Source organism: Coptis chinensis, chromosome 8 (genome assembly GCF_015680905.1).
Source record: "Coptis chinensis isolate HL-2020 chromosome 8, ASM1568090v1, whole genome shotgun sequence".
Taxonomy (NCBI): Eukaryota; Viridiplantae; Streptophyta; class Magnoliopsida; order Ranunculales; family Ranunculaceae; genus Coptis; species Coptis chinensis.
This window is the reverse complement of record NC_141463.1, coordinates 44,268,748-44,290,331: the sequence shown is the minus strand read 5'-3', so window position 1 is coordinate 44,290,331 and position 21,584 is coordinate 44,268,748. Positions and strand designations below refer to the sequence as shown.

The following is a 21,584-nucleotide window of genomic DNA, read 5'->3' as shown; positions in this document are numbered from 1 at the left end:
TCCCTCGTGGGATTTTACTTTCATAGGACCATATAAGTCAGTGTGAACTAGCTTAAGGACATTGTCCTTTCTGTGAGACGGGAATCTTTAGAAAGACACCCTGTGTTGCTTTCCTACCAAACAGTGAGTACATCTATTTAAATGTGTACCTTTGATGTCTGGCAAGGCCTTTTGCTTGGCAAGAACTTCCATGATTTTTTTGCCCATATGACACAGTCTCTTGTGCCATAGTTTGGAGGAAGCTTCTTCTTCTGCCGTATTTACTTCTGCTTTACACAAACTAGCCTGTGTCTTGTAAAGAAAGTAAGTTTTCTTCCCTTTGGTTGCTATAATAGAACCTCTACTCAGTTTCCATACTCCGTTACCAAATGAGTTTACAAAGCCATCATCATCTAACTTCCCAGCGGAAGTTAGGCTTAGCCAAATGTCAGGGACATGTCTTATATCCTTGAGTGTCAAGGTGTAGCCGACATTGGTTTCTACATGAATATCACCAATGCCTACAATCTTCGAGACGCCACTGTTACCCATTTTTACCTTACCAAACTCACCACAGCTGTAGGTAGTGAAGAATTCCCTGTGCGGTGTGACGTGATAGGATGTTCCTGTATTTATCACCTACTATGTATCATGGCATAAGGTACTAAGACAACACACACCACAATATGACACAATTCCCACTAGATCGTCGACTAGTGCGGTAGTATCTTTGCCTGTGTTTTTGTTCCTCTGTACCATGTCTTCATGTACACAGTTATTCTTCTCATCCCTCTTCAGTGTTCTGCACTCATACCTGAAGTGACCCTTGGTGGCACAATGGTAACATTGTCTCTCTGCCTTAGGAGTTCTAGTTTAACCCTTAGATTTGCTTCTATTATCACCTCTGGAAGGAGATGGTTTTCTGCTCTTACCTCTCCCCTGCTTCTCTGTGACAAGTATCTCTGAGTGAGAGGAGATGCTTCTTGAACCCCTTATTGTCTCCTCATTCAACAATGCCCCGGTAGCCATCTCCATGGAAATAACTCCATCCTTAGTGGCTCCGTTGAGAGAAACTGCTAACTTCTCCCAACTTTCGAGTAGAGAGGTTAATGGAAGAACAGGAATAAGGTTCTTTATGATCAGAAGACATCTAGTTTCTCTAACATTTATTTCCTGACTAGAAGAGCCATCATTAGAGCGTACCATAAATCATCAGGTTCCATGAACAATTCGATGACAGATGTGAAAACCCTTCACATATTTAATCTCTAGCACAAACTTAGAAGTGCCCCCAAAATTTTGGAATGCTACTGGCTTCTCCCACCTCCGGGCATAATAAAAATAAATGTTAATGGAAGTTCCAGGGGAAACCCAGGCATGGCAGGTTGGGGAGTGATTCTTCGGGATCATATGGGGCATTTTTTGGGTGCCGTAGCAAGAAGACTTGGGATAACAACAAACTATATGGCAGAAACCTTTGCTATTATAGAAGGGATTCAGAGAGCACTGGATCGAGACTGGAGATATATATTGGTGGAATCAGATTCATCCTCGGTGGTTCAAGCATTCCAAAAGGATAAAGTGCATTGGAGAGTAAGATTAAAATGGAAGCAGCAAAGAGAGAAAGCAACATGGATCAATATATCAGCTACATGGAGAGAAACAAATTCAGGAGCGGATAGTTATGCGAGACATGGTGCTGCTTTACAAAATGGAGAAAGTAAATGGTGGGACAATAAGCCTCCATTTGTGAGGAACTTGGAAAACCATTTTACTACTTACTTCTGATTCATAAGCTAAATTTTGGATGTAATAGGTGGGTTCACATATGATGAAACCTATACTATATAGGTCTTATCCTTCATATTCTTTTTTCTTGTAACCTTTTAAATTTTTTTGAATCAATTACCTTTTAGCTATAAAAAAGGAACAAAGCCTCAACTTCTTCTCCCATATTAATCTTCATCAAATGCAACTGATTGATGGTATTCTGCAGTTATTTAAGATGCTCAGACATTGAAGAACCTTATTTGTATTTCGTGTTGGCAAACTTTTTACTTGAGCAACACTTTGTTTCCGGCCGACTTCCTCTTATAGAGGTCTTCGAGTTTCTTCCATAAGCCAAAAGCAGTAGGCTCTTGGGATACATGGTGAAAGACATTGTCGTCAATCCACTGTCTAATGTACCCTATTGCTTTTTGTCAAGCTTGCTCCACTCAGCCAAAGGAATCGCTTCTAGTTTTTCTCTCCCATTCTCAATAGGTTGTGCCAAGTCCTTGCAGTATATCAAGTCTTCATCTTGGCTTTCCAAATAGTGTAGTTTACTCTATTCAGACTAATCATGCAAGTGTTCATAGAATGGTCCATCTCTACAAGTTATTTAAACTCAAATCTTGTCTCAGGAATTTCGTTAAACACCTTCCGAGCAAAATTTGGATAACACCTAGGTTTAATCTAACTTGGCTTTGATACCACTTGTTGGGGTTAATATCAATACCAATCGATTCCCCACTACACAGATAACTTGTACTTGAACCAACTACTACTCCAGACAAATTCTAAATATCTGCTTCAACTATCCTAACATGCCCAACTCTCTAAACAACTATTAACAACAGATAATAATGTAAAGAAAAAGAACAAACATACCACAACACAAAGATGTAACGTGGTTCGGCCAATGATGCCTACTTCCATAAGAGCTAATCTTTTATAAAGTAGGAAGGACGATTACAATCACTCCTTTCAGTCTCTCACCTTACTAGATCACTCCTCTCTCTTTACAGGCTTTTCTGTCTGCAAAGGTTTTCTCTAAATCTTGATTGCTCTCAAAATTGGGTTTCAATTGTGTTGCTTTGGTTCGTGTGTTAGGTTTTGCCAAAAAACCCCAACCTATATTGCAAACTCGCGGTTTCACAAAAATAGAATTTTGTCGAAAATAGGCATGGCGCTGTCGCTCGGCAAAAGCCAATGTAGGCCGATGTCGCCATACCAACTTACTTACTATTTCTTGTTCACGGCATGGGCCCGGGCACGCCTTGGGCAAGACCAATTTTGGCTTAATTTTCCGGACCTCTTCACGCAAACAGAACTGATTTATCTTTCTTTCTCATGTGAGGGATAACTCCAACAATCCACTTGTTGGGGTTAATACCGATACCAATCGATTCACCACTACACAGATAACTTGTACTTGAACCAACTACTACTCCAGACAAATTCTAAATATCCGCCACAACTATCTTAACATTCCCAACTCTCTAAACAACTATTAACAATAGATAATAATGCAAAGAAGAAGAACAAGCATACAACAACACAAAGATGTAACGTGGTTCGGCAAATGGTGCCTATTTCTACAAGAGCTAATCCTTTATAAAGTGAGAAGGACAATTACAATCACTCCTTTCAGTCTTTCACCTTACTAGATCACTCCTCTCTCTTTACAGGCTTGTCTCTTTGCAAAGGTTTTCTCTCAATCTTGATTGCTCTCAAAATTGGGTTTCAATTGTGTTGCTTTGGTTCATGTGTAAGGTTTTGCGAAAAAACCCCAACCTATATTGCAAACTCGCGGTTTCACAAAAATAGAATTCTGTCGAAAATAGGCACGGGCGCGGTCGCGCTCTCGGCAAGGCCAATGTCGAGCGCACACGCCCTCAACTTACTATTTCTTGTTCACGGCATGGCTGGCGCCAGGCAAAGACCAATCTGAAGCGTCTTTCGGACCTCTTCACACAAACAGAATTGATTTATCTTTCTTTCTCATGTGAGGGTTAACTCCAACAATCCACTTGTTGGGGTTAATATTGATACCAATCGATTCTCCACTACACAGATAACTTTTACTTGAACCAACTACTACTCTAGACAAATTCTAAATATCCGCTACAACTATCCTAACATGCCCAACTCTCTAAACAACTATTAACAATAGATAATAATGTAATGAAGAAGAACAAGCATACCACAACACAAAAATATAACGTGGTTCGGCCAATGGTGCCTATTTCCACAAGAGCTAATCTTTTATAAAGTGAGAAGGATGATTACAATCACTCTTTTCAGTCTCTCACCTTGCTAGATCACTCCTCTCCTTTTACAGGCTTTTCTGTTTGCAAAGATTTTCTCTCAATCCTGATTGCTCTCAAAATTGGGTTTCAATTGTGTTGCTTTGGTTCATGTGCTAGGTTTTATCAAAAAACTCCAACCTAAATTACAAACTCGCGGTTTCACAAAAATAGAATTCTGTCGAAAATAGGCATGGGCGCAGGCGCGCTCTCGGCAAGGCCAATGTCGAGCGCGCGCGCCCTTAACTTACTGTTTCTTGTTCACGGCATGGGCGCAGCAAGACCAATCTGAGCACGCGTGTGCTCAGACCTCTTCACGCAAACAAAATTGATTTATCTTTCTTTCTCAAGTGAGGGATAACTCCAACAATCCACTTGTTGGGGTTAATACCAATACCAATCGATTCTCCACTACACAGATAACTTGTACTTGAACCAACTACTACTCCAGACAAATTCTAAATATCCACTACAACTATTTTAACATGCCTAACTCTCTAAACAACTATTAACAACAGATAATAATGCACAGAAGAAGAACAAGCATACAACAACACAAAGATGTAACGTGGTTCGGCCAATGTTGCCTATTTCTATAAGAGCTAATCCTTTATAAAGTGAGAAGGACGATTATAATCACTCCTTTCAGTCTCTCACTTTACTAGATCACTCCTCTATCTTTACAGGCTTTTCTCTTTGATAAGGTTTTCTCTCAATCTTGATTGCTCTCAAAATTGGGTTTCAATTGTGCTGCTTTGGTTCGTGTGTTAGGTTTTGCCAAAAAACCCCAACCTATATTGCAAACTTGTGGTTTCACAAAAATAGAATTTTGCCGAAAATAGGCATGGGCGTGGGCGCGCTTTTTGCAAGGCTTATGTCGAGCGCGCATGCCCTCAACTTACTGTTTCTTGTTCACGGCATGGGCGCGGGCGCGCCTTGGGCAAGACCAATCTGGCGTGCGCGCTCAGACCTCTCCACGCAAAACAAAATTGATTTATCTTTCTTTCTCATGTGAGGGATAACTCCAACAATCCACTTGTTGGGGTTAATACCGATGCCAATCGATTCCCCACTACACAGATAACTTGTACTTGAACCAACTACTACTCTAGACAAATTCTAAATATCCGCTACAACTATCCTAACATGCTCAATTCACTAAACAACGATTAACAACAGATAATAATGCAAATAAGAAGAACAAGCATACCACAACACAAATATATAACGTGGTTCGGCGAATAGTTCCTATTTCCACAAGAGCTAATCCTTTATAAAGTGGGAAGGACGATTACAATCACTCCTTTCAGTCTCTCACCTTACTAGATCACTCCTCTCTCTGTTATAGGCTTTTCTATCTGCAAAAGTTTTCTTTCAATCTTGATTGCTCTCAAAATTGGGTTTCAATTGTGTTGCTTTGGTTCGCATGCTAGGTTTTGCAAAAAAACCCCAACCTATATTGCAAACTCGCGTTTTCACAAAAATAGAATTCTGTCGAAAATAGGCATGGGCGCAGACGCGCTCTCAGCAAGGCCAATGTCGAGTGCGTGCACCCTTAACTTACTATTTCTTGTTCACGGCATGGGCGCGGGCGCGCCTTGGGCAAGACCAATCTGAGCGCGCGTGCGCTCAGACCTCTTCACGCAAACAGAACTGATTTATCTTTCTTTCTCATATGAGGGATAACTCCAACAATCCACTTATTGGGGTTAATACCGATACCAATCGATTCCCCACTACACAAATAACTTGTACTTGAACCAACTACTACTCCAGACAAATTCTAAATATCCGCTACAACTATCTTAACATGCCCAACTCTCTAAACAACTATTCATAATAGATAATAATGCAAAGAAGAAGAACAAGCATACAACAACACAAATATGTAACGTGGTTCAGCCAATGATGCCTATTTCTACAAGAGCTAATCCTTTATAAAGTGAGAAGGACGATTACAATCACTCCTTTCAGTCTCTCACCTTACTAGATCACTCCTCTCTCTTTACAGTATTTTCTCTTTGCAAATGTTTTCTCTCAATCTTGATTGCTCTCAAAATTGGGTTTCAATTGTGCTGCTTTGGTTCGTGTGTTAGGTTTTGCCAAAAAACCCAACCTATATTGCAAACTTGCACTACTAGAAAAAGGACATATTATGACAGCTGTTTTTTTTCTATCTTGACGGCTTTATTGAAAACCATCAAGATACGTGTCCTAGTGATATATTTATGACGGTTGTTACAACACTTTGACGTGTATGACACATGCGTCAAGAAAATATATGACGGGTTTTCTTAAACAGTCAAATTAGCAATATAAGAAAACAAAGTACTTAACAATTGCTCGACAGTTTTGCCCAAATTTTGACGTAATTAAGAGAGGTTTCATAAAATTTAATGACATGCTTGGCAAACCCGACAGCTTCTAAATGATCATTATTTTTTTTTGGTAACTTAAACAGTTTCGCCAAAAAAGAAAAGAAAAGAAAAATAGGGTCAAGGTAGTTTTTAGAGCAAATATAACGAAAAAAAAACTTAAAAACATATTAACTTTTCTGCCCTGTTGTGCCGCACCTCTCTCTCTCTCTCTCCCTGCCATTTTGAAACCAATTGAATCAATTGAGAAAAATGAAGATTTTCGCTCGAACTTGACATGGAACTTAAAGGCTCTATTTTTGCATGACTTATTGAGAACAAGTAAGTTTTAATTTCATTTCCATCTTCTTATATTTTTCAGTGTTTTTATTAATATTTTCGTATTCTGAATCTTGTTATCCCTAACTTGAACGTATTGGTTGAAAAGTTTGTATTTTTATCGAAACTTTGATTTCAAAAAAGTGAGGTGTTGCGTTAATGCGTAATGAAAATGCTTATATCGTTGTTTAGTTGCTGATTCTAATATTATATGTTGTAGTTTAAAATTATTTCAACACTTGGGGGGTTCTTTTTTTGTGGGCGGCAGATGTTTGATAAAATGGTCAGATGGGGTTTTCATTGAGCAATCTGGTTATATCAGAGCTTACCCAGCGAGCTTTTGTAAAACCTTTTTAAGTGTGCAGAACGCCTTTAGTCAAGGCTTACTGTATGAACTAATATTACAACCACCAATCTCACTCGTCTCTCTCTCTCGATCTCCTCTTCTTTTCTCTCTCTATCTCTCTTTTATATCTTTTCTCTTCCATGATCTCTCCTCTTTCCACGTGTCGCGGCAGTTACCCTGCAGTTAAGGTTCCGCCCTCCATCACTCCATGTCTCGCAGCAGTTACAGAACGGTTGAGATACCGCGGATCTGATCTGGTGCGACCTGGCTCCCCCAGCTATACCGCATCCGGTCCCCTTGTGCCCACTAACATCCTATGTCATGTATACGTCCTATACAGATGCCCTCTCTCGGTCGCATTGATGGTCCGCGAACTACAATGTGGCCGAGAACTACCCGGTCTCAGGCCATACCCCTTTCTTGGAATACTTCTCTTTCTGGCCCCATCTACTCTGTCCCCTTATCCTCTTTCCATTAGCACGTGGCTCCACGTGTTTCCTCCTCAGACGCTAATTTGGAAATACGGTAGCATGCCTCGTTTCTTGTTTCTTCGAAAATCGAGACCAACACGCGTCCCCATTTCCTTGGTCCTCTGGCGCTGGTTAATACCATTGTGCCCCCCGCCTTCAAATCCCGCTCAAATCTCTCTCTCTCTCAAAACCAACACACCCTCAAAACCCTCATAACCAGCAAACCCTTATTACCTCTTCAAATTCCCTTTCTCAAACTCTTTCCTCATCGTTCCCATACTGTTTTCTTCAATAGCTCTCCAGCTCCGGGTGTTCTACGCCCTCCATAGCTTTGGTCCTCTCTCGTTACAGGTTTGTCTTCCCTTTACACTGTTTTTCTTTTCCTCTCATTATTTGGTATTCACTATTTTTGGACGATTTGCTTCCATCAGTTTCTTCTTTTCTAAGATTATTGCGCTTCTATCTTTTTGTAAACTTCCTCCTTAGTACTGTTTCCATTATGTCTTCATCGGAATGTGAGGCTATCTGCTCCACCCAATCCTCCGCCACCAAATCCGGCGAATCCGGACCCTCTACCCATAGATCAAGTCAGCCCTCCGCGGACCGATCTGAGTCCGCGGACCGATCCGATTCTACCGATCCCACCGCTGTTCCATCTACTTCTGGAAGGAAACCTTCTCTGCCACCTCCGCCTTCTTACTACCGCAGACCCAATCTAGACGCCGTTAAAGCGGCTTATGGCATACCTAGTGACGTAATTCTCGAACACGTGTCTGGTGTCACACATTTTCCTCACTTGGTACCACCGCGGTCCGGTTATCTCGTCGCTACTGTAGGACAGATTGCGGCCGGTTTGCGTTTCCCCTTGACTCTCCTTGATGTCGAGGTCTGTAACCATTTCAACATTCCTCCCTGCCAAGGCATAGGTAACTTTTGGCGTGTTATGTATGCCGCCAATCACTACAATTTGACTCACTCCCCCAAAATCCAACTCCGCGATATCCTTTCCCACTTCTATATAAAAAAAAGCACTAAACTGGGGAGTGTGGGATATCAATCCTTCTGCACTCGTCCACAAAAGAAGTCTTTCCTTCTTCACATCACCACCTCTGACAAGGTGTGGCACCAGTACCCGTTGTATGTGTCCGGTAGTTTTTTATCCGCGGACCTCCCTCCAGAAGTTTCTTTGAGGCATCTCCATTTCCTAACAAGCGGTAAGTAAGCAGTTTTGAGTCGCGGTATGTAGATTTCACTTGTCGTTAACTTGCCCTTATTCTTGGTGATGTAGGTTGGAGACCCGATTCGCGATCCCAGGTATACAACGGTGTTTACTCAGAAATTTTCCAATCCCTCCGCGAACTAGGGAGTGCACAGTGTGAAGTCCTTGGTATCGATCCGGAAAAAGCCACTCCTCTCTTACTTGACCCTTCTCTAAAAGACATTGGCAAATACCAAGGCCCCCTCTATCGCCTGCCGCCCCCCAAAGAAAGAAAGCCCAAACCATCCCCAGCTCAAAAAAGAAAGCGTCCGGCCTACAAGTCATTCAACTATACAACCAAAATCTCTCATTCACGAGCCGTTGCCCAACGTGCCGCTGCCGCCAAAAATAAGACCACTACCGCCGAGACGCCTAACCCTTCGTACTCTCGTGTGGCTGACTGGGAGGACGAAATTGTTCCTACTTCTGCTCCCTCTTCTGCCCCTCAAATGGACGTGAACAAGTATAAGCTTTGGGACAGCGACTCTGATGAAGACGCTCCAGTCGAGATGTCCCACAAGAGCCCTCCCACCAAAAGGGCTAAAGTTTCTTCCACCGCTCCTCCACCTACCGCTGGCCGCAATGAACCACCACGGCCTGCTATATCTTCTCGCCGCCCCAGCCAGGAGTCTTCTTCAGCTGGTCCTTTAACGTCTGGCCCTGTTGAAGTGTGGCATCCCAAGTTCAAGGCTAGGGACCGCGATGTTACTACGCGAGACTCAGCTTTGGACAATCCAGCTGTCGCCGCCTCCCTATTCTTCAGCTCTCATCTTCCTCGGGATCAAGCTTACGGAGATTCTGGTACCGTTGCTTCCCATAGGGCGTCCATTTACACTGGATGGGAGAAGGTACGCGTTTTTGACTCTATTGGCCACTATCTTTTGTGTTCTTACTTCATTGCGCTATATTTTTGGTGTTACCCTTTAACCCAAAAGATGTCTCTCATGCTTAAGCCTAGATATCGGCTATGTGCTTCGCGGCCTTACCAGCACAGTGGAGAACTTGGAGGCGGCTAAGCTGGAGATTAATGGTCCTGATGGCTGGAAAGCGAAGTATGCCCAGCTGGAGAAGGAAAGGGATGACTTACGGATCAAGGCAGTCAAGATCCATAAGGAGCTTCAGCGGTGAGGACAAGCACCGACTACGTAGCGGTGTCAATTCTAAAATGGACAGCCTCAAAGAGAAGGAGAAGCTCGCCATCCAATCCGCTGTAGACAAGGCCGTCCAAGAGGCCGCAGATCGATTCAGAAACCTCGCTACCAAGAAAATTGCACGGGAATTAAAACAACAACTTGATCAACTTAGCGCTGCAGGCCGTCTTCTCCCAGCGCCCATTCCTGTTGCCGATCCCTCCTTGGTATTACCAACCGCATCATCCCGGCGGCCGAGACGCTTTCTACCGACGACGCGACGACACCTATGACTAAGCGCCCGACCCTCACCAATGGAAATGAATGAAAACCCCAGCATGGCTGTTGGTGAAAATGAACATACTTCTGTTGAAGAGCCGGCGACTAATCCTCAACAATGATTTATGTCGGATTTCTTTCTTTGTTGATGCCTTTGGATTTGTTTATTTTGAACCCTTTCTTTATGCGTGTAAGAAACAATGTCCTTTGTGTTTGTGATGAACAATGTCTTTTGTGCTTGATCGAGATATCATTATTGTGTAGTATTTATCAATTGATTTTCCTTGTATTCCTTTTTATTTGCATTTGTATACGATAGCGTAACATTCGCAAGGGTTGCCCCCAGTTTGATTCGGACACGAAGTCCGCGAAAGGATCTCTCCCCGGTCCTTCAATTGTATAGCGTTGAAGCTACTTAGGGTTGCCCCAAGTTTGATTAGGACACGAAGTCCGCGAAGGGCTCTTCCCCCGCTCCTCAATTGTATAGCTGTGAAGCTAATTAGGGTTGCCCCCAGTTTGATTCGGACACGAAGTCCACGAAGGGCTCTTCCCCCCCGCTCTCTTCATATAGCTGTGAAGCTAGTTAGGGTTGCCCCCAGTTTGATTCGGACACGAAGTCCACGAAGGGCTCTTCCCCCCGCTCTCTTCATATAGCTGTGAAGCTAGTTAGGGTTGCCCCCAGTTTGATTCGGACACGAAGTCCGCGAAGGGCTCTTCCCCCTCTTCATATAGCTGTGAAGCTAGTTAGGGTTGCCCCCAGTTTGATTCGGACACGAAGTCCGCGAAGGGCTCTTCCCCCCCGCTCTCTTCAATTGTATAGCTGTGAAGCTAGTTAGGGTTGCCCCCAGTTTGATTCGGACACGAAGTCCGCGAAGGGCTCTTCCCCGCTTTCTTCAATTGTATAGCAGTGAAGCTACTTAGGGTTGCCCCCAGTTTGATTTGGACACGAAGTCCGCGAAGGGCTTTTCCCCCGCTCTCTTCATATAGCTGTGAAGCTAGTTAGGGTTGCCCCCAGTTTGATTCGGACACGAAGTCCGCGAAGGGCTCTTCTCCCCCGCTTTCTTCAATTGTTTAGCAGTGAAGCTACTTAGGGATTGCCCCCAGTTTGATTTGGACACGAAGTCCGCGAAGGGCTCTTCCCCCCCGCTTTCTTCAATTGTATAGCTGTGCTGCTTGTCTGGACAGTTATATTCACCTTTATTTCATTCTACTATCTATTTCTAACTCATTTAGAAGAATGCTTGTTTATATCATAGTCAAAAAGTAAACAATACAAATAAAGTACTATCACATGCGAAACATTAAAGAAAGGTCCTAGACATGGAACTCTTTCAGCATTCTGATATTCCACGGTCTCTCTATCTTTTCTCCTGCTACAGTCTGCAATCCATAAGTTCCCGATGTACCCTTTTTACTGATGACATATGGACCTTCCCAGTTTGGCCCCAACTTTCCGTCTTTCTCTATTTTGGTGGCTGGAGTAACACGTCGCAGCACATAGTCACCCACATTGAAATTCCGCGGCTTCACTCGTTTATCATATTGTCTCTGCAGAGTCCGATGGTATTCCTCCAACCGAATCCGGGCTATGTCTCTTTTTTCTTCAACAACATTCAAATTCGCGGCCAATATTCTCTCATTCAGGCCACTTTCCACCGCCTTTGTTCTTGTTGTGGATTCTATCATCTCTATTGGTATGACTGCCTCTACTCCATACGCCATTGCGAACGGTGATTCATTAGTAGATGTTCGTGGTGTAGTTCGGTATGCCCACAGCACATGAGGTAAGTGTTCAGCCCATGCTCCCTTCCGCTCCTCTAGTTTTTTCTTAAGGTTATCCATGATAACTTTGTTTGAGGCCTCGGCCTGCCCATTCCCTTCCGGATTGTAGGGGGCTGAGAACCCCTGCTTCACTTTGAACGCTTGAAGGAATTTCCGAACTTTCTTCCTCAGAATTAAGGCCCCATTATCCGCTATGATCAGCGGCAATCCAAACCTCGCAAATGATATTCTCCCATAGGAATTTGATCACATTTTCTTCCTTGACTGTTGCAATGCCACGCCCTCAACCCACTTGGTAAAGTAATCATTGCGCTAACATGAACCTTCTTTTTTACGCTTGCCATTGAAGCGCCCAACTATATCCATTGCCCACATTGCGAGACGCCCAAGGGCTGAGTACACCGTGGTAACATTTCAGCCGGGCGCGATGAATCACAGTGCAAACCTCGCATTTTATGATTTTTGGCATACTCGTGGCATCTCTCTTCATGTGTGGCCAAAAGTATCCCCGGGAGAGCAATCGGTGTGTGGTTGTTCGCCCGCTGAATGACTTCCACAATCTCCTTCATGCACTTCGCGCGGCCAGTTCGAACATGCGCGGCCCTATGCATTTTAGCATAGGTCCACCAAACTTCTCTTATATAGGCTCCGCCTAATAGAGTGTATCTTTGGCTCATCCGTTCCATTCTACGCCTTTCCCCGTGTTTTCAATTTCCATCCCCAAAGAGGAAAGTTTTGATGGCGCTATCGATCGAGATCAATCTCGGTGGTGAGACAAACATAGTCCCCTTCCGCGGTACTTGGCTTGTCCAACACCCTTATTTCAATTGATCGCCTCTCGATCCCGTAATACCGCCGCAACATAAGCTAATGCATCGGCATGTCGATTTTCTCCGCGATTCAAATGAGTGAATTTGATCTTACCGAATTTGCTTTCGCTTTCCTTTGTAAGACCTCCGTATCTTGCCATCCTCGGCAATGAGCCACAAAACCCCGCTCACCGGCACACCACCGTTAGAATCGAGTAAACAGATAATTCTCTCACCGAGGTCCCGTCAGTGCAAATCTAATCCTCGCTATCACAGCTTCATACTCGATTCATTGTTTGAAGCTGCGAACCCTAGTTTCATTGACAATTCCAGCCTAGTATTCTCCGGGTTTACGTGACTCACGCTATTCCGTTCCTCAGATCCGTAAGCGAGCCATCCGCGAAAACTCTCCATCCATTCCGCTTCATCCCATGGGTCCAAGGGGTCGTGGTTAATCTCTCCTTCGTGATCCATTACCATCTCCTCACCCCACGTTGGGTCCTCGGCTGGGAACTCTGCCAATACCTCCGCCATTGCTTGTGCCTTTTCTGCAGTTCTGACTTGGTAATGAATTTCATAGCAACTCAGCATTACCGCCCATTTTAGCATTCTTCCTGACTTCTCTGCCCTCAAGGCTTGCTTGAGAGGCAAATTTGTTACGACAACCACTGAGTGTGCCTCAAAATAAGGCTTTAACTTTAAGGCGTAAAATACCAAAGCCAAAGCGTATTTCTCAATTCGGGTCAGATCGGTCCCTCGCTTCTAACATGGTCTTGCTTTGAAAATACACCGGCTTTTCTACTTTGTCAACCACGCCGCACCAAGACCGAACTCACCGCTGCTCCAAACTCCCAAGTACAGATATAGTTTTTCCCCCGCTTCGGGTCGCGATAATAAAGGTGCTTTCCCTAGATAACTCTTCAACTCTTGGAAGGCTACTTCACATTCCGCGTCCAATTGAAGTCTTGTGATTTCCTTAATAATCGATATATAGAGGTCGACATTTATCCGAGGACTTCAAATGAATCGATTAAGTGCCGCGACTCTCCTCGCTAAGCTTTGCACCTCTTTCACATTCCGAGGGGACGGCATTTCTATCGCTGATCCGACCGCTCAGATTTGCCTCTATACCGCGGTGTGTAACTATATAACCCAAGAACTTTCCCTGGTTACCCCAAAAGTACACTTCTCGGGGTTGAGTTTCAGTTTATGTGGATCAGTAGTATATGAAAAGTTTCCCTCGCACCTTCCAAGTGTTCCTCTTCCGACATACTCTTTTCCACCATATCATCAATATATATCTCCATCCCCTTCCTAATCTTCCCTTGAAACATTCTTTCTCCTAATCTCTGGAAAGTCGCCCCTGCATTTTTTAAACCAAAGGGCATCCTGGTGTAACAGTATGTGCCCCCTCTACCACGAAAGTGGTCTTTTTCCTCGATCCGGCCGTGCATCGCGACCTGATTATATCCCATGGACGCGTCCATGAAAGAGAACACTTTGAACCCTGCTGTTCTGTCCACCAGCTCGTCCACTCGCGGCATCGGGTAACAATCCTTTGGGCACTCCTTGTTCACATCCGTGAAGTCAACACACATCCCCGACCTTACCATTCTTTTTCGCGGACCGCGACTACGTTAGACAACCATTCTGTATTCGACCTCCCTTTATTATTCCCGCCCCTTTCAATCGTGCCACTTCTTCGCGAATAGCCTCAAAGATATTTGGGGACGTAAACTTCTCATTTTCTGTCTAACCGGCTTGGCATTTTCATTCATATGTAAATGGTGGCATGCAAACTCGGGTCTAAACCCTCGATATCCTCAATCGCCCACGCCAACACACTTGAATTTTCTCACAAGAACTGCACTAGTTTCTTTTTCCATTCTTCGGGCAAATCAGTCCCTATGGATGTAAATTTCTCTTCAACTTCGACTCCTAAGTTCACTACTTCAATCGCGTCCAATGTCTTTGGTCCCAACGGGCGATTCACACCCTTTTGTCATCGCCGCTTCCTCAGAATCGCTATGAAAAAATCCGGTTCCCGTCTCAATTCCCTTTTCATTGTACCTCGAACGAAACTCTTCACCGCGGATCCGTTGGATGTTCTCATACCCACTTGATCTCCCCGATTTCATATGTTCCCCATTGGTAGGGAAGCGGATCACTTGGTAATATGACGATGGAATGGCTTTCATTTCGCGGAATCCATTTTCTTCCTAAAATTGCATTATATTTTGCACGCAGTGTCCACCACCATGAATCTAGTGAATACCGCCGACGGGCTGCAAATCCGGGCAACAGTAACTTCCCCTATGGGCTCTGTCATACTGCCGTTGAACCCATACAAGTTGGTTTGGGGAACTTTCAACTGGCTGCTGTCGATGTTCATCTCCTCCATGGCCCCTTTAAATAATAAATCAACCGAACTGCCACAGTCTATTAACACCCTTCGAACTAGATAATTCCCCATTGCTATGGTGATTACCAAGGCGTCCTCATGCGGTGTAATTATCGGCTCCAAATCTTTTGGGGTGAACATAATGATCCCTTCGGCCATCGCGGCTCCACTAACTAACCGCGGTACACTCACCACCTCATTAACCTGTCGGAGGCTTGCTGTCTTCCTTACCTTGTCCCTGTGGGCATTCCTCCCCAGAGTCTCTCCACTAAAGATGACATTGATCGTACCCAAAATTCTGGCCGAAGCTGGCACTCTATCGGCTTGACGCACCTCCGCCACAAACAAACTCTCCGAGCATTCCTTTTTCAATCATCCTCTCTACTAACCATTTCAAGGCATAACATTCGTTCGTGGCATGGTTTCGGATTTGATGATACTCGCAAAATGGTTTCCCTTCTATCTCTCTTGGGATACTTCGCGGCCCCTCAAAATTTTGGTGCTCCTTAATGAGAGCCAAGATCTCCTCTAATGGTCGGTTAAGAGGAGTCTGCTCCATTTCGCGGTATGGCCTTCTCTCGACCTCTCTTTTGCCCCCGATCAAGTGTTCTCTCGCCCTCGCTTCTCCCCTCTGAAGATCCTCTTTCTATGTCGCCTACTCTACCTTTACCCCTTTCGATCATCTTTCTCAACCTCCTCGTGACCGCTTTCCCGACCTCTTACGTTTCCTTAGCGGTTCTGATTATATCCTCATATCGTATATACTTCTCTACCTTCGGGTATAGGGCATGCAATGTAGTAATTTCAATCTTAGACACAGACTCATGAACTCTGGTCCCCGATCTCAAACCATGCTGGAAGGCTATGACCGCCGTATGTTCATCCAGGTTTTCCACTCTCAGCGTCTCCTCCTTGAATCTGCATAAAAACTCCCTCAATGACTCCGCGGCTCTTTGCTTTATGTTAAAGAGGGCCGCGATATCAACCACTCTTCTCTTCTGGTGAATGAAGTGATCAACGAAGGCGCGTTCCAGCTCTTCGAACCCTTTTATGCTTCGCGAAGCCAACCGATAATACCAGTCCGAGGCTCCCCCCTTAAGGCTGGCCGGGAACATCATACAACGTAGTCCATCATACTTATTCTCTTGCCATAACGGCATCTGTTGCCGAAAATGATGCAAATGATCAGTGGGGTCTCCTTTCCCATCATACCGTTCAAACCTAGGTTGAGAAAACCTCTTAGGAACTTCGGAATTCCATATTGAATCCGCCAGCGGATTTTTGTTGAGGCTAGCCACCTCTTTCTGTGCTGCGCTCTGGATCACTCTTTCTGCTACCCGATTCACTTCCCGATCTTTCTCGATCATAGCCTGAACCACCCCTAAAGTAATGCCCACTGTTGGTTCGACGTCCGGTAGTGGGCACTCTATATTCTCCCCTTCCGCTTCACTGCCCCTGGGTTCCCCCTGCTCCGTTCCACCCCGTGTAATCTCCCTCTCCTTTCTCAACTCGTCATTCTCCTCTCTTAACCTAACTATCTCCTCCTGTAAGAGTCTGGTGGCGTCTGCCGCCACATCTGATACTTCTTCTTCTCTTACCACTCCCATCCCGGCACTCTCTACTTCCTCAATTGTTTCTCTGATTGGTCCTTTCTTAGGTCTTCCTACTCCTCTCTTTATTACCGTAGCCATTTTCTTCTTTCCCCACAGACGGCGCCAAAATGTATGAACTAATATTACAACCACCAATCTCACTCGTCTCTCTCTCTCGATCTCCTCTTCTTTTCTCTCTCTATCTCTCTTTTATATCTTTTCTCTTCCATGATCTCTCCTCTTTCCACGTGTCGCGCGGTTACCCCCGCAGCTAAGGTTCCGCCCTCCATCACTCCATGTCTCGCAGCGCGATTCTGAACGGTTGAGATACCGCGGATCTGATCTGGTGCGACCTGGCTCCCCCAGCTATACCGCATCCGGTCCCCTTGTGCCCACTAACATCCTATGTCATGTATACGTCCTATACACTTACTGTTGAAGTGTTTCTAGGATGCCATATACCAGAGCACAAAATATGTTCTTGGCTGGACCTCCCATGGGTGTGACTATTTGAAATAGATAGCCTCTTCATGAAAATTTTATTGTAAATTTTGCCTTTCGGTACCCCTATTCATTATGATAGGTAGTAAAATAGAACAGGAGATCATAGATGGGTTTAAGCCTAGTGTATTCATGCACTTGCTTGGTTGCCAACCCTTGACATCGTCTAATGTTGACTCATTTAATTTATTTCTCAATGCCTTTGGACAAAGTTCAGTTTGCTAGTTGTGAATGGTCGTATGCCTGTATGTCATGCCTTGTTTCTTAGGAGTGGGTCCAGCATGGGCTTATTGCCAGGCCATATGTCATGCCTTGCTTCTTCCCTTAATTTGCTGGAAAACATCTCTTGAACTTCGCATTTATCTACAGATGTGTTCTAGTCTCATCACCAATGGTATGCATTGTTCCTCCATATACTTCTCTTATTTTAAATCATTCTGAACTATCATCTCATCATCTCATACCCCCACCCCTTTCTTATTGCTAGGTTGGGTCCATTCGAATAGGAATAATGGTGAAAGGAAAGAAGCAACCTCCCGTATGTCAAGTGGTGAGATATAAGCTTCCTTTAATACTTTATCCTTAACACTTTATTAGTTATTGAACCCACATGCACACTAGAAGAGGCTCCTTTTGTTAATGAAGTCAACAGGATATTTAGCTACAACATTAATCTTTACTTTAAATAATTAAAAGTGTTGGTAAGACTGCTTTTGAAGTGTTAGTAGACTGCTTTTGCTGGTTAAGTTTGTAGTATTTGAAGAATCGAGAGATAAAGATTCATTACTTGCAATTTTCATATCATATTTAATTGTGTATACTATGTGGATTGAAAATTGGTTTTTAGTTCACTATGTATGCTTGAATATCATGTACGCTTTGAGTCTTTTTTATATTTGGTTTTCTTCATCTGGTTTCCTTTGGGTTTTTGTTTTTGGTTTTTTTGTTTTTGTTTTTGTTTTTCTGTTTTTTTTACCGCTAATCTTCTAGGTTTTCTTTATTTGTGGATTAAGTAGTTGGTAACAAAATTTTATACTGCCACATTCCTCGTATGCTTGCCTGCTATGGTCTCCCTAGCAATTTTCTTTGTTTGAAATCTATAGCATGTTTTCAGTTTGTACACATCCATTATGAGGGTGTCGTCTATCCCTTGTAAGGGTGCTGTCCAAATTATATCTATAGTTTGGTTACTTTTGTATAGCATAGGAATTCCAATGCTATTCGTGTGGTGCCTCCCAGATGAAGAATCTGGCATCTATATATAGAACTTGTAGTTGCACATGTATTAAGCTTCATTTAATTTCATCAAAGATGTTATTTCTCTCATCTGCATAGGACTTATTCAAGTACTTTAGCTTGGTCCTTACTTTTGCTTTGGCTCAAGATGTCTTCCCATTCTCTATGTTCCAGTTCCTGACTTGATGTGCACACTTATTGCTTTCTTTACTATACCCTTGACCTAAACTTGCTATAGTACGTGTTTATGTGTACTAGCTTAAGATTAGCTGATTTGTATTTTTGTTTTAATATATGAATATAATCGGTTTACTTTATTAGACAAATTTACTGATATTTTCTTTATTCACTTTGTTTGTTAGGTTGGACAATGTTGGCTTTGATAAAGGAAGGACTATATTTTAGACCTTGGCAGCTCACTCATTTTGTTGAAGATAAAGTTTGATTACAACTTTTGTTGGGCGTGTTTAAATTATTGTTATTAGGGTTCTATTGAGATGAATTTTGAATGTTTTAGATATCTTCAACTAGTACTTAATAAGCTCTTATTTTTCTTGGTGAAGAAATCTTGTAATACCAATTTTTTTGAATGATTATATATATATATGGTTGAAGTTTCTGTATTGAGGTTCATTATTTACACGTTAAAGATCCTTTTGAAGTTTCTATACTGTTGTTTTCTTACATACAGGTTTTTACAGTTTATCAAAATTTAGAGGCAGTATAGAAGTGGTACAAAATGTATTGATGTAGTTGGCGGAGAAAAAAATAATAATAACTCTTTCATTGTCAGGTGCACCAATAAAAGTTATGACAGCTTTACTAACAAATTATGACAGTTCTAGAACAAGTGTTTGAAATCTTGCTTTATTTCTTGACACATTTGCTTGTCAGTAATGATGGTTTTGCTCCATGTGACATAATAGCTCGTCCCTATTTTGACGGTTTCAAATAAATATATGTCATGATAGCAAGAGCTTCTAAGACAGTTTTCTAATAAACCGTCATAAAGTTTATGACGGTTTTGGAACACTTTTTATGACACCCCCAATAATGACAGTTTTTACTTCAGCAAAAAGTTGTCATCACAAGTATATCATGATAGCTAAAAGCTGTCATTAAAGGCCCTTTTTTTAGTAGTGTTGTGGTTTCACCAAAATTGAATTCTGTCGAAAATAGGCATGGGCGTGGACGCGCTCTTGGCAAGGCCAATGTCGAGCGCACGCGCCCTCAACTTACTGTTTCTTGTTCACGGCATGCGCGGGCGCGCTTTGGGCAAGACCAATTTGAGCGCACGTGCTTAGACCCTCTTCACGTAAACATAACTGATTTCTTTTTCTTCCTCATGGGAGGGATAACTCCAACACAAATGTTTCGCCCACGCCTTAAGAACTCTCAAAATCAAAGTGAGGTGATTTGTATTACATAATGGGATCCCTTACATAATATGCAATAGTTTAACTTAAAGTTATAAACTGATTACGTTGTGACCAATTTCAGCCGAGCTAATAATTTTCTTATGTTAAAGCGCTTGAGGATCTTCAGTAGGATCTTGACTATACTGGGGATATTAGTGATTTAGTGAGGATTCTGAGTTGGGCACTTGGGACTAATGATCCTGTTAGAAGTAAGTTGCGGTATTACAATTAGTTAGAGAAACATACACAAATAACAAAATATATTCTCTTTTTTTATTACATCCCAAGAGATCTGTCAAGAACGATTCCAAATTTACCTAAGAAACAGCACACATGATGCCATGAAGGACATCGTCGTTTAAAGCGACTGCAAATGTTGATCTAGAGGTGCAAGTAATGTTCGTGGCATCATGTATGCTGTTTGTTGGGGGTATTTTAGAAAGAGAGCAATGATATGAAACCCCACAAGATTGAGGCTATTAAAATGGATGACAGTCACCTAATTAAACATGCTTTATTAGCTTAGGTAAATATGGTCTAGACCTCTTTGTACAGTCACCTAATTAAACATGTTTTAGCTTAGGTTAATATGGTCAGGGAATATTGTACAATACCTATTGACAAGTTGAATTGTACAATTCCTGATGAATACTACGGTACTACCATGCTGATCTAGTTGTTTATTTTCAACCGAAAAGCTAGTGTGCGTAGGGCGCATCTGTGTGCAGGGTTGTGAACCACTCATTTTTAAATTTGTGATCGGGTGTTTAAGTTTTGTTAAGTTTTAGCCAACAACAACAGTGAGGGTAAAAATGTAAATGTGCCCTCTTCCCAAAACTTCTCTCTCTCTCTCTCTCTCTCTCTCTCTCAAACTCTCCCCAAAAACTCTTTAATGGCCGAACAAAACTCGCTCTCTCTCTCACACTGTGAACTCTCCCCAAAAACTCTTTAATGGCCAAACAAAAACATTTTTTTTCCCTCTGCTTGCTTTCTTATTTCAGTCTTCTTGTGCTCTCTTGTAGCAGGGTTTATAGTTCTGAGAGAAGAAGAAGAAGACATGGTTTTCTCTACTATGATTAGATCAACTGTAGCAGCATCACCTCCTTCTTTCATTGAACCTCCCAAGGTGATATATCTTTAAAGAGCTTTAAATATTAATATTATTTCATTTTTCTATATATGTAGTCATGATTACTTGCTTGTTTTGGTATGATTTGATGAGATGAACTGTGGAAATAATTTGTTAATGAATGATTGGTTTTTTTGAGCTTGGACATGAGTATTGGTTATTTGGTTAAAGGTAGTATTTTGTGTTATGAGTGGAGATATAAATGAAGTTTCAATACTATCACCTTTCTTGTTGCTGGTGTTGTTTGTCCTGCTTAAGTTGCATCCCCAACTTTTATTGATTCATAGTGTGACAGTGCCATTACAATGTTTGTGAGTTTTACATCAAGAGGAGGATAGAACAATATCATATGGGCATGTTTGAATTAAATGGTTATCATTATAATGTTTTGAATATGAATTTTGTAACTTGTTATTTTGACTCTTGGTTTCTCAGTCCAATTGGAATCTTCTCAGTTAAATTTTGAATCGTGATTTTGCAAGTTTTTTCTAATC

The 21,584-nt window shown here is 42.6% G+C and overlaps 2 protein-coding genes and 1 long non-coding RNA gene across 4 annotated transcripts; all 3 read left to right on the top strand.

Annotated features, from left to right (window-relative positions):
- The first annotated feature begins 1,356 nt into the window (after positions 1–1,356).
- Positions 1,357–1,767, top strand: LOC147481580 (uncharacterized). Its single transcript, XM_086578978.1, has one exon. It carries the CDS (start codon positions 1,357–1,359, stop codon positions 1,765–1,767), a length of 411 nt encoding a protein of 136 aa, XP_086435104.1.
- A 4,737-nt stretch (positions 1,768–6,504) lies between these two features.
- Positions 6,505–19,196, top strand: LOC147481578 (uncharacterized). Of its 2 annotated transcripts, none has more exons than XR_015206458.1 (4): positions 6,505–6,742; positions 17,520–17,701; positions 17,795–17,857; positions 18,906–19,196. It is a non-coding gene; the product is annotated as an uncharacterized LOC147481578 (long non-coding RNA). The 2 variants fall into 2 exon arrangements; XR_015206457.1 differs by having other exon boundaries at positions 6,508–6,742; positions 17,525–17,701; positions 18,906–19,194.
- LOC147481579 (uncharacterized) lies at positions 8,014–9,829 on the top strand. Its single transcript, XM_086576187.1, has 2 exons — positions 8,014–8,769; positions 8,844–9,829. The coding sequence occupies exons 1-2, from the start codon at positions 8,055–8,057 to the stop codon at positions 9,827–9,829; spliced, it is 1,701 nt and encodes a 566-aa protein (XP_086432313.1). The 5' UTR covers positions 8,014–8,054.
- Positions 19,197–21,584: the final 2,388 nt, after the last annotated feature.